This window comes from Nicotiana tomentosiformis, chromosome 3 (genome assembly GCF_000390325.3).
Source record: "Nicotiana tomentosiformis chromosome 3, ASM39032v3, whole genome shotgun sequence".
Taxonomy (NCBI): domain Eukaryota; kingdom Viridiplantae; phylum Streptophyta; class Magnoliopsida; order Solanales; family Solanaceae; genus Nicotiana; species Nicotiana tomentosiformis.
In genome coordinates this window covers 90,454,209-90,467,628 of record NC_090814.1, presented here as the reverse complement: position 1 = coordinate 90,467,628, position 13,420 = coordinate 90,454,209, and the positions used below count along the sequence as shown (strand labels likewise).

The 13,420-nt window shown below is 38.4% G+C and overlaps 1 protein-coding gene across 3 annotated transcripts; it reads left to right on the top strand.

The window, feature by feature from the left end:
* Positions 1 to 8,928: 8,928 nt before the first annotated feature.
* LOC104107593 (phosphatidylinositol 4-kinase gamma 3-like) lies at positions 8,929 to 12,984 on the top strand. 3 transcript variants are annotated; one of them, XM_009616440.4, is made up of 3 exons: positions 8,929 to 9,087; positions 10,287 to 11,678; positions 12,373 to 12,984. In XM_009616440.4, the coding sequence occupies exons 2-3, from the start codon at positions 10,317 to 10,319 to the stop codon at positions 12,748 to 12,750; spliced, it is 1,740 nt and encodes a 579-aa protein (XP_009614735.1). In that variant the 5' UTR covers positions 8,929 to 9,087; positions 10,287 to 10,316; the 3' UTR covers positions 12,751 to 12,984. The 3 variants fall into 3 exon arrangements, with proteins under 3 accessions (XP_009614735.1, XP_009614736.1, XP_070053341.1); XM_009616441.4 differs by lacking the exon at positions 12,373 to 12,984 and adding an exon at positions 11,937 to 12,205 and having other exon boundaries at positions 8,949 to 9,087; XM_070197240.1 differs by lacking the exon at positions 8,929 to 9,087 and having other exon boundaries at positions 10,270 to 11,678.
* Positions 12,985 to 13,420: the final 436 nt, after the last annotated feature.

Sequence of the window (13,420 nt, the reverse complement as noted above, 5' to 3'; positions counted from 1 at the left end):
CTGATTTAATTCTGGGAATTAAGATCCATAAGACTCCTCAAGGTCTGGCATTGTCACAATCTCATTATATTAAGACAGTACTTGAAAAATTCAAGCACTTGGGCTTTAAAGTTGCAAAGACTCCAATTGACGTGAATCTTGCATTAGCAAAGAACAAAGGCCAAAGCATATCACAATTGGATTATGCTCGTGTGTTGGAATGCTTAATGTATATCATGAATTGTACACGACCAGATATAGCTTGTGCTATAAGTAAACTGAGTCGATATACGAGCAATCTAGGCCAATCTCATTGGATGGCAATGAAACGAGTTTTGGGATATTTAGAACATACCCAGAACTTTGAATTGCACTACAGTAATTTCCCTGCGGTGATTGAGGGATACTGTGATGCAAATTGGATCACCGATTCAACTGATTCTAAGTCCACAAGTGGATATGTATTCACTATTGGTGGAGCAGCGGTATCTTGGAAGTCGTCCAAACAAACATGTATTGCCCGCTCTACAATGGAGGCTGAATTCATAGCCTTAGATAAAGCCGGTGAAGAAGCTGAATGGCTCCGGAATTTCTTGGAAGACATTCCATTTTGGCCCAAACCGTTGGCACCAATATGCATACATTGTGATAGTCAAGTGGCAATTGGAAGGGCTGGGAGCATTATGTATAACGGTAAATCTCATCATATACGACGAAGACATGAAACCGTTAGGCAATTACTCTCTAGAGGAATTATCACAATTGACTATGTAAAGTCAAGTGATAATGTGTCGGATCCACTTACAAAAGGCCTAACTAGAGAGGTAGTTGAGAAATCATCAAGGGGAATGGGGCTATGGCTGAGAACAAGTCATTGTGGCGGTAACTCTACCTAGAATACTGGAGATCCCAAGATCTAGGTTCAAGGAGATCAAACAAAGTCATTAATGACGGTTCAACATTGTCAAATAAAATTTTAGTCCATTCTCGTGATGAGACAATGTTCAGTGCCAAGAATAAAGCATTAAGGCTTTTTAATGATTTCTAAATTTGATACGGGGTATATCAAATAGTGTATCTACAGGATGTCACGTTTAGGAATCACATATGTAAGTGTGAAGTGTTAGCCGCTTCAAGGAGAACTTTGTAAGGCCAGTTCTCTACGCACTTATGAAACCAGGCGGTGTTCATGGCTGAAACGAACACAACAATGAGAACCAAAGACGGTTAAGAGTTGATTGTGTGACTTATGGTTGTCTAGGTATACACCAAAGATCGACGGTTCAAAGATATCAAATCTACCGATTGATGGAGTATATCCGACATAAGTTTACTACGGAAAGTTCAAAGGAAAACCTACTTATCCAGATGCGATTAATCCTTGCTTGTAAATCACACAGTTTTTCCATGCATACTTCCGTGATATAGCCATTCCCCATTCATGTGGGGGATTATTGAGGTTTTGTTTTTAAGATGAAATAGTCTTAAAATGAGGGTGAATGGGAAATGGAGGGAAAATGAAATTTTGAGTAAAATTTTAAGTTTCCCCCTCTTGACAATGAGACATTGTCCCATATTGGAAGAGGAAAAGATTTTTGGTGGGTATATATATAATTGCTCTTCTTGTAGCTCTTAAAGAGTTAAGAAGAAAGCAAGCCTCGCGCCGTCGTCGTCGTCGCTTGCTCGGCTCGGCTTCGGCTACGGCTACGGCTTCGCATTTGGATTTGGTCAAATGATCGATTGATTGATTAATTTTTTGGACCAAATTTATTTGTTAATCGTAAATATTAACGTAAGATTATCCGCATTTGTAACGGATATTTTCCAATCCGTGTATTGACTATTTGGCAGCCGCCTAATGCTCTTCCCACCATGAATGTGCTTGCTCCACAAACAAGCTAATGCTTGCTCCACCATGGAGGGTGGACGATTGGTCTTCTTCAACACTGGCTGCTATATATATGTGCAGCAGCTGTTGAAGAAAGACACACACAATACACAAGCCTAACAAACTGAAAATCGCTCAACGGATTTGGCTATACATTGCACTCCTTCCTCTCAGTATTTTCATACGATTTTCTGAGTTTCTACTCCTTCGTTCTGCATTGTTTTTAACTTCAAACAAAACAACTATAAGTGTGATTTGCTACCAAACTTTGTGTTCGCTGAAACACTGGGGTTTGAAGTACCGCTACACCAGTGTGTGATTCGTTTCCCCCTCTTGACAATGAGACATTGTCCCATATTGGAAGAGGAAAAGATTTTTGGTGGGTATATATATAATTGCTCTTCTTGTAGCTCTTAAAGAGTTAAGAAGAAAGCAAGCCTCGTGCCGTCGTTGTCATCGCTCGCTCGGCTCGGCTACGGCTACGGCTACGGCTTCGCATTTGGATTTGGTCAAATGATCGATTGATTGATTAATTTTTTGGATCAAATTTATTTGTTAATCGTAAATATTAACGTAAGATTATCCGCATTTGTAACGGATATTTTCCAATCTGTGTATTGACTATTTGGCAGCCGCCTAATGCTCTTCCCACTATGAATGTGCTTGCTCCACAAACAAGCTAATGCTTGCTCCACCATGGAGGGTGGACGATTGGTCTTCTTCAACACTGGCTGCTATATATATGTGCAGCAGCTGTTGAAGAAAGACACACACAATACACAAGCCCAACAAACTAAAAATCGCTCAACGGATTTGGCTATACATTGCACTCCTTCCTCTCAGTATTTTCATATGATTTTCTGAGTTTCTACTCCTTCGTTCTGCATTGTTTTTAACTTCAAACAAAACAACTATAAGTGTGATTTGCTACCGAACTTTGTGTTCACTGAAACACTGGGGTTTGAAGTACCGCTACACCAGTGTGTGATTCGTTCTATCCTGGGAGGAAATAATCCATTACCTTGGGTACTAGGAGGGGATTAAATTCCTTAAGGAAACACTGTGAATTCAGTGGGCTCGAATTAATTACTGTTTCATTACGTTAACTTATATTTTGCAGAATTATTATTTACAAATACAGCAATATTGGCGGGACTAACAATCTTAAGGAATTTAATATTTATTTCTGTATTTGTGTTATTCTTATTATTCTGCAAACTAAAACCTTTGTGGTTTTGTGTACTCCCATTTTGGAGAGTAAAGGCTTCATGGCGTTTTGTTGGAGATTAAAATCTACGTGATTTTTACTCTTGTTTGAAAACGTGTATTAAACATTTGTTTGTGTCATTCTTTTACAGAAAAAATGACGACTGAAAGCGAAAACCAAGCTGTTCCGATGGTGACTGCCAACGCATCGACAAGCCGAACACCGGCGTTGGCACCGGCAAAAAAACCCGAAAAATTTTCCGGGATTGATTTCAAGCGCTGGCAGCAGAAGATGTTCTTCTACTTAACTACGTTATGTCTACAGAAGTTCATCAAGGAAGATGTTCCTGATCTGCCAGATAAAACTCCAGAGAATGAACACTTTCTCGTGATTGAAGCGTGGAAGCATTCTGATTTTTTATGCAAGAATTATATTCTTAGCGGACTGGATGATAATCTATATAATGTATACAATAGCGTGGAGACGTCAAAAGAATTGTGGAATGCGCTTGAAAAGAAATATAAAACTGAAGATGTCGGGATGAAGAAATTCGTTGCCGCAAAATTTTTGGACTATAAAATGGTAGATATCAAGTCTGTTATTACCCAAGTCCAGGAATTGCAAGTGATTATTCATGATCTACTTGCTGAAGGTCTCATCATCAATGAAGCATTCCAAGTAGCAGCAATGATTGAGAAGTTGCCTCCATTGTGGAAGGACTTCAAAAATTATTTGAAACACAAACGAAAGGAAATGTCCCTTGAAGATCTCATTGTTCGGTTGAGAATCGAAAAGGACAATAAAGCTGCTGAAAGGAGAGGCCGTGGAAATTCAACAATAATGGGAGCAAATATTGTTGAAGATAACAAAAAGAGGAAGAAGGCTTCTGGTCCGAAATACAACCCAAGCAAGAAGCGGTTCAGTGGAAACTGCTACAACTATGGGAAAATCGGACACAAATCCACGGAGTGTCGTGCTCCGAAGAAAGACAAGAAAAGGGGTCAAGCAAACATGGTAGTAAACCATGATGATGTTGATAACTTGTGTGCCATGCTTTCTGAATGTAACTTCGTGGGAAATCCTAAACTGTGGTGGTTTGATTCAGGAGCCACTCGCCATGTTTGTGCAGTTAGAGAGGCTTTTGCTACTTATGCTCCTGCTGGACCCAGAGAGAGAGTTTATATGGGAAATGCTTCAACAGGAAAAGTTGAAGGATATGGAAAGATATTTCTGAAAATGACTTCTGGCAAGGTCATGACTTTGAACAATGTCCTTCATGTTCCCGAAATGAGAAAGAATTTAGTCTCTACTGGACTTCTTGTTAAGCACGGTTTTAAGTGCGTTTTTGTGTCCAACAAGGTTGTCATTAGTAAGAATGAAATATTTGTAGGAAAAGGTTACCTCACCGAGGGCCTTTTCAATCTGAATGTAATGGTTGTGGAAAATAATAATAATATTTCAGCTTCTTCTTACTTACTTGAGTCAAATAATTTATGGCATGTACGTTTGGGTCATGTCAATTATAAAACCTTGCGGAAAATGATTAACTTGGAAGTACTGCCCAAGTTTGAATGCGAAAAATCAAAATGTCAAACATGTGTGGAATCTAAGTATGTTAAACATCCTTATAAGTCAGTTGAAAGGAATTCAAATCCTTTAGACTTAATTCACACAGATATTTGTGACATGAAGTCAATACCATCTCGCGGTGGAAAGAAGTATTTCATAACTTTTATTGACGATGGTACTCGATATTGCTATGTTTACTTACTGAATAGTAAAGATGAAGCAATAGACGCATTCAGGCAATACAAAAATGAAGTTAAAACGCAACTTAACAAGAAAGTAAAAATGATAAGAAGTGATAGGGGTGGTGAATATGAATCTCCTTTTGAAGAAATATGTTTAGAATATGGAATTATTCATCAAACAACAGCCCCTTACATGCCCCAATCTAATAGGATTGCGGAAAGAAAGAATCGCACATTAAAGGAGATGATGAATGCGTTGTTGATAAGTTCTGGTTTGCCACAGAACTTGTGGGGAAGCCATTCTTACGGCTAATCGAATATTAAATCGAGTGCCCCATAGCAAAACACAATCCATTCCATATGAAAAATAGAAAGGAAGGAAGCCCAACTTGAATTACTTTAAAGTGTGAGGGTTTTTGGCAAAAGTGCAAGTTTCTAAACCCAAAAGGGTAAAGATAGGACCAAAAACCGTTGATTGTGTTTTCATAGGATATGCGACAAATAGTAAAGCATATCGATTTCTGGTTCATAAATCAGAAAATCCCGACATTCATAATAATACGGTTATAGAATCAGATAATGCTGAGTTCTTTGAAAATATATATCCGTATAAAAAGAAATGTGAGTCGTTTGGTGAAGGATCTAAACGACCTCGGGAAGAAACAAAAGAAAGTACATGTAATCAGGAGGATCCAAGACGTAGTAAACGTCAAAGAACGTCTGCTTCATTTGGACCAGATTTTGTGACTTTCTTATTGGAGAATGAGCCTCAAACATTTAAAGAAGCTATGACTTCTTCGGAATCATTGTTTTGGAAAGAGGCAGTCAATAGTGAAATAGAATCCATATTGAACAACCATACATGGAAATTGATTGATCTTCCTCCTGGAAATAAACCTTTGGGTTCTAAATGGATTTTTAAGAGAAAAATCAAAGATGATGGCACTATTGATAAATTCAAGGCAAGGCTCGTAGTCAAAGGGTATAGACAACGAGAAGGTCTAGACTACTTTGATACATACTCTCCAGTTACAAGAATTACGTCCATACGGATGTTAGTAGCATTAGCTGCAGTGTATGGTCTTGAAATTCATCAAATGGATGTTAAGACGGCCTTCTTAAATGGAGAGTTGGAGGAAGAAATTTACATGGAACAACCTGAAGGGTTTGTGGTTCCAGGTAAAGAAAAGAAGGTATGTAGACTTGTTAAGTCTCTTTACGGACTAAAACAAGCACCCAAACAATGGCATGCGAAATTTGACCAAACAATGTTGTCAAATGGTTTTAAGATAAATGAATGTGATAAATGTGTGTACATTAAAAATGTTCCAAATCACATAGTCATTGTTTGCCTATATGTGGATGATATGCTGATAATGAGTAATGACATTGCCAACATAAATGCTACTAAGCGTATGCTCAATAGCAAGTTTGATATGAAAGACTTGGGAGTTGCTGATTTAATTCTGGGAATTAAGATCCATAAGACTCCTCAAGGTCTGGCATTGTCACAATCTCATTATATTAAGACAGTACTTGAAAAATTCAAGCACTTGGGCTTTAAAGTTGCAAAGACTCCAATTGACGTGAATCTTGCATTAGCAAAGAACAAAGGCCAAAGCATATCACAATTGGATTATGCTCGTATGTTGGGATGCTTAATGTATATCATGAATTGTACACGACCAGATATAGCTTGTGCTATAAGTAAACTGAGTCGATATACGAGCAATCCAGGCCAATCTCATTGGATGGCAATGAAACGAGTTTTGGGATATTTAGAACATACCCAGAACTTTGAATTGCACTACAGTAATTTCCCTGCGGTGATTGAGGGATACTGTGATGCAAATTGGATCACCGGTTCAACTGATTCTAAGTCCACAAGTGGATATGTATTCACTATTGGTAGAGGAGCGGTATCTTGGAAGTCGTCCAAACAAACATGTATTGCCCACTCTACAATGGAGGCTGAATTCATAGCCTTAGATAAAGCCGGTGAAGAAGCTGAATGGCTCCGAAATTTCTTGGAAGACATTCCATTTTGGCCCAAACCGTTGGCACCAATATGCATACATTGTGATAGTCAAGCGACAATTGGAAGGGCTGGGAGCGTTATGTATAACGGTAAATCTCGTCATATACGACGAAGACATAAAACCGTTAGGCAATTACTCTCTAGAGGAATTATCACAATTGACTATGTAAAGTCAAGTGATAATGTGTCGGATCCACTTACAAAAGGCCTAACTAGAGAGGTAGTTGAGAAATCATCAAGGGGAATGGGGCTATGGCCGAGAACAAGTCATTGTGGCGGTAACTCTACCTAGAAGACTGGAGATCCCAAGATCTAGGTTCAAGGAGATCAAACAAAGTCATTAATGACGGTTCAACATTGTCAAATAAAATTTTAGTCCGTTCTCGTGATGAGACAATGTTCAGTACCAAGGATAAAGCATTAAGGCTTTTTAATGATTTCTAAATTTGATACGGAGTATATCAAATAGTGTATCTACAGGATGACACGTTTAGGAATCACCTATGTAAGTGTGAAGTGTTAGCCGCTTCAAGGAGAACTTTGTAAGGCCAGTTCTCTATGCACTTATGAAACCAGGCGGTGTTCATGGCTGAAACGAACACAACAATGAGAACCAAAGACGGTTAAGGGTTGATTGTGTGACTTATGGTTGTCTAGGTATACACAAAAGATCGACGGTTCAAAGATATCAAATCTACCGATTGATCGAGTATATCCGACATAAGTTTACTACGGAAAGTTCAAAGGGAAACCTACTTATCCAGATGCGATTAATCCTTGCTTGTAAATCACACAGTTTTTCCATGCATACTTCCGTGATATAGCCATTCCCCATTCATGTGGGAGATTATTGAGGTTTTGTTTTTAAGATGAAATAGTCTTAAAATGAGGGTGAATGGGAAATGGAGAAAAAAAATGAAATTTTGAGTAAAATTTTAAGTTTTCCCCTCTTGACAATGAGACATTGTCCCATATTGGAAGAGGAAAAGATTTTTGGTGGGTATATATATAATTGCTCTTCTTGTAGCTCTTAAAGAGTTAAGAAGAAAGCAAGCCTTGCGCCGTCGTCGTCGTCGCTCGCTCGGCTCGGCTTCGGCTACGGCTTCGGCTTCGGCTTTGGATTTGGATTTGGATTTGGATTTGGTCAAATGATCGATTGATTGATTAATTTTTTGGACCAAATTTATTTGTTAATAGTAAATATTAACGTAAGATTATCCGCATTTGTAACGGATATTTTCCAATCCGTGTATTGACTATTTGGCAGCCGCCTAATGCTCTTCCCACCATGAATGTGCTTGCTCCACAAACAAGCTAATGCTTACTCCACCATAGAGGGTGGACGATTGGTCTTCTTCAACACTGGCTGCTATATATATGTGCAGCAGCTGTTGAAGAAAGACACACACAATACACAAGCCCAACAAACTGAAAATCGCTCAACGGATTTGGCTATACATTGCACTCCTTCCTCTCAATATTTTCATACGATTTTCTGAGTTTCTACTCCTTCGTTCTGCATTGTTTTTAACTTCAAACAAAACAACTGTAAGTGTGATTTGCTACCGAACTTTGTGTACGCTGAAACACTAGGGTTTGAAGTACCGTTACACCAGTGTGTGATTCGTTCTATCCTGGGAGGAAATAATCCATTACCTTGGGTACTAGGAGAGGATTAAATTCCTTAAGGAAACACTGTAAATTCAGTGGGCTCGAATTAATCACTGTTTCATTACGTTAACTTATATTTTGCAAAATTATTATTTACAAATACAGCAATATTGGCGGGACTAACAGGCTCTTCTAATTAAACTTTTGAACTGTGGCACGATTCAATTACCTTATTTTTGCTTGCAGCCTATAATATCTAATTCTATATAATGAGCTTATAAGCAATTCGATAAAAGATTTAAAAAGCAAAATTTAAAATGGTGAACAATAGGAGTAGTAAAGTTCTAGAATAGTGACGGCGTCAAATAAAACCCGTTACTTACGGTTAAAGAGTGTCAAAGCATGGGTGTCCCATTTCCATTTCTATATATTGCATGGGGGACCCTGCGATAATATCATTACTTACTCCTTTGTCTGTCACCGAGGAAGAAAAAACTACAGAGGAGAAAAGATCATTAGTCTTTACAAAGCTGATGCGGCGGAAAAAGCTGATCGTCCCTCTATTTTGTATGCAAAAAGTTCAAGTTTTGCTTTGATTTCTCTTTTCTTTCTGGTAAGTAATTCACATTTTTCTCTTTCATATTTTCCATAGTTTAGTGTGTACTTGTTTCTGCTTAAACACCAGAATCCCTTTTTCTTGTTGGTGGGATTTGAGAAATTGCTAAGTGTTTGTGGCTTTTTGAGCTGATGATGTTTGATTTGGGACTTAATTAAACCTTAGTTTTTGTGCTGGTTTACTGCTCACACTTTGGATTTTGTTGCATTACCTTCAGTTCCATTGTATCTGCTTTTATTGTTCTGGATTCTTGGTTATTGGAGGACATAATTGTTTGAAATCTATTGTTGCTGCTATTAATTTTATTTGCAATTTTTGAATAGTAAAAGTTTTGGGTGATTTACTGACTGATTATGATTTTGATTGTTTTGGATAATTAATCTTGTGGTTGATGAGTGAAATTTGATTGTGGTAATATATTAACTAGTTCTCCAGAGTATCAAAGAAATGGAGCCAATATCCAGTAACAAAGAGTAATGAAACCAAATAGTAGCCAGGGGTTCATAAAAAGAACCATAGGCCAATAGAATCAGTATCTCAACATCTATCGAGAATTGAAATGGTTAGCTTTTAGATCTGCTTTTGTTGACTGCAAAATGAACTCTATGTCAACAGTTGATTTGTTAGAGAACAGTGCTTCTCGAGTATAAAAGTTGAAATAGCAGCAATTTGATAAACAAACTGATACAAACTTCATGATACTGCCGTACTAACTAGTGCTTGTTTCACTGTTTCAATGTCCAAGTCTAGTCCGAAAACGAAAATCTTAAACCCTAATTAATAAATTAAAAAGAAGAAGAAAAGGAAATCCTTCTCATGGATTTAAATGAATAAATAGTTGATGTTATCATGGTGGTGTTAGATAAATGGCCAAGAGTTGGTGAGCTGATGTCTGATTTGGTGGTTCGAAATTGGACCTTAGTTCTAGTGTTGATTTACTGTTGACATTAAGTGTTTTGCTGCAGTACCTTCAATTCCATGTCTCTGCTCTTTCTATCTCCAATTTTGGCTATTGAGGGCATATTTGTTTAAATCTGTAATTGCTGCTGTTAATTTTAGCGGCAACTTGTGAATTTCTAAGGTTTTAGCATTTTTAAATATATTTGTGACTTTTGATTGTCAACTAGTTAATCAAGTATGATGGCTTGCAATTATTGATCATATCCCAACTCTGATGAGTAAAATTTGATTTGTAGGGGAAAGAAGTCCTTACTTTTTAAGGAACAATGTCTATTGCTAGTGTTGCTCTGAGTCCTGTGTTTGAGGATAATTTGAACTTAGCCGGCTGTTTGTCAGCCCAACATGGTTCCTGGTCGAATGATTCAATCTTGATCTTTCTGACCGTGGGTGGTTCTGTAATTCCCTTGCGTGTTAAGGAATCCGACTCTATTGCTTCTGTGAAATTAAGAATCCAGACATACAAAGGTTTCTTTGTGAAGAAGCAGAAGCTTGTCTTTGAAGGCAGGGAGTTGGCTCGGAACAATTCCTGTGTGAGGGACTATGGAGTCGCTGATTGCAACATTTTGCATTTGGTTCTTCGTCTGTCTGATTTACAAGCAATTACTGTTAGGACAGTGTGTGGTCAGGAGTTTGAGTTCCATGTGGAGAGAAAGAGAAATGTTGGTTATGTGAAACAGCAGATTGCAAAGAAGAGGAAGGGTTTTTGTAATCTAAAGGAACAGGAACTAATATTTGATGGCGAAGAATTAGAAGATAAGAGGCTGATAGATGATATTTGTAAAAGCAACGATGCAGTTCTTCACTTGCTGGTGCGTAAATCAGCTAAAGTACAGGCTAGAGCAGTGCAAAAAGATTTTGAAGTTTCGATTGTAGCATCATCAGATGAGAATGGGGCTGATGCAGTAGAGAAGCTACAAGAGAGTATTCAGGTTGTCCCACTCAATACCGTGCCGAGAAGTTTTATTTTGGAACCATTGATTGTTAACCCTAAGATCACACTATCACCTGTGGTTAAGCAGCTGATTGGTAGCACTTTCGACGGCATAGAGATGGGTCACCAACCAATTAGGTCTTCTGAGGGATCAGGGGGTGCTTATTTCATGCTAGATTCATGTGGTCAGAATTATGTCTCTGTTTTTAAACCAATAGATGAGGAGCCTATGGCTGCGAATAATCCCCGGGGGCTGCCATTGTCTGTAGATGGTGAGGGATTGAAGAAGGGCACACGTGTAGGAGAAGGGGCATTAAGGGAGGTTGCAGCATACATTTTGGATCATCCCAAGTCGGGACCTCGCTCAACTTGTAGCGATGAGAAGGGTTTTGCTGGAGTTCCTCCCACAATTATGGTCAAGTGTCTCCATACCGGTTTCAATTATGTAGAAGGTTGTGAATATTCATCCGGGTGTCTTAAGATTGGGTCACTGCAGATGTTCATGAAAAACTGTGGAAGTTGTGAGGATCTTGGTCCTCGTGCTTTTCCTGTTGATGATGTACACAGGATCTCAGTGCTGGACATAAGGTTGGCGAATGCAGATAGGCACGCGGGAAACATTTTGGTTCAGAAAGATGATAAGGATGGTCAGCTTGTGCTTATTCCAATTGATCATGGCTACTGCTTGCCTGAAAATGTAAGTGTCTTGACTCAGCAGCCTTGGATTTACCAATAGAAGCACATAGTAATCCTGGATGGCATATGCGTAAAGCTTTTCTTTATTTCCCAAAATTTGGCAAGTCGGAATATGTTGTAGTTGTTGTAAATATCCTGGCTTCTCAAGATCTACCCAATGATGATGTGGGTATTAATTAACTTATCTGCTGATTCCTTTACTGGATCTATTTCAGGCTTCTTTATGACTTCTGTGGTGATGTATATATTTTCTTGATAGGTTTTAACATATAGTTTGTTCTATGAGGACTATGATATAGGTTCAGAGTGTGTCACAGGAAATCCCTGGTATGCATCACCTTGCTTGTTCACTCTAGATCATGGTATGCTAGGTGTTGATTCAGTCATAACCAAATTATAAGTTTGCTTGAGGGCTGCTAAGATAGGTTTCTTGGTCTAGTCGCAAGCATCTATGCAGGAATTCTGTTTAAATATGTCTAATGTTCTTTGAAAGCAGACCAAATGTGATGGGGGAAGAATTGAGTTGTTTTTGTGGGTAGTGATCTATTACTCGTATGCTTCTTGTGTTGCCTACCGGCTTATGGAATGTGATTGCATTAATCCAGAAAATGTCCTTATGCTCTGCATTTCATCTTTTCTGATAGTGATTTTGTTCTCATTTTCCCATCCTCTCCTTTTTGCCTTTCCCGCTGCAGTTTGAAGATTGTACTTTTGACTGGCTGTACTGGCCCCAAGCACAACAACCTTACTCTGCCGAAACAATTGCTTTCATAAACTCTCTTGATGCCGAGAAAGACATTGAACTTCTGAAGTTTCATGGCTGGACCCTATCCCTTGCATGTGCACGCGTACTTCGTATCTCATCTATGCTTCTGAAGAAAGGTGCAAAAAGAGGGCTCACACCTTTTGCTATTGGAAGAATCATGTGTAGGGAGACACTAAAGAAGGAATCTGTCATTGAGCAGATAGTTGAAGAAGCACAAGAGGGTGTGCTCCCAGAAACAAGTGAGGCAGCATTCTTGCAATCTATTTCGATGGTCATGGATCGACACCTTGATGACTTGATTAAGTAAAACGCATGAAAATGTAGATTTTTTGTGAATAACCTGATTAAGAAAAATGTTTGAAGATGTAGATTTTTGTGCATATGTTATTTCCCGAGTTCTCAATGCGTCTTTATGCATTACTCGGTGTTCATACAATTTCCTGCTTACAGATAAGGGCCTATAACTTGGCATGTTTTAGGTTTTGCTTATTGTGGTACTATGACTTGATAAATATATCCTACTATAGCTATGATGGACTAATGACTTGCAGATTCTGAATGGAACTTGCAGTTCCCTTACCACTCATGATATGATGAGCTCTTTTCGAGTGCAGATGTCGGAGATATTGTAATGTATTTTCTCTTTTTCCCTTTCTCTTGCCTCTATTGGGGGTGCAACCAGCCAAGGAAGCAAGTGTCATGCATTACTGAAACAGATAGCCTTGGCTGATAACATATGTATGAAAAATACATTTTTACAGCAACTCCCAAAGAAAACAGTTCCTAAGTCGATTGTTTTCTGGTACAGTCAGACTTCTCTATAACAACATCCTTATATAACAGCACTTCACTATAAAAGCAACGTTTTTTCGGAACCAAATGTCATATTTTGTTATAATATATGTTCTCCGTAACAGTAATTTGCTATAACATTCAAAAATATCCGGAACAAACAGGGTTGTTATAGAGAGGTTTGA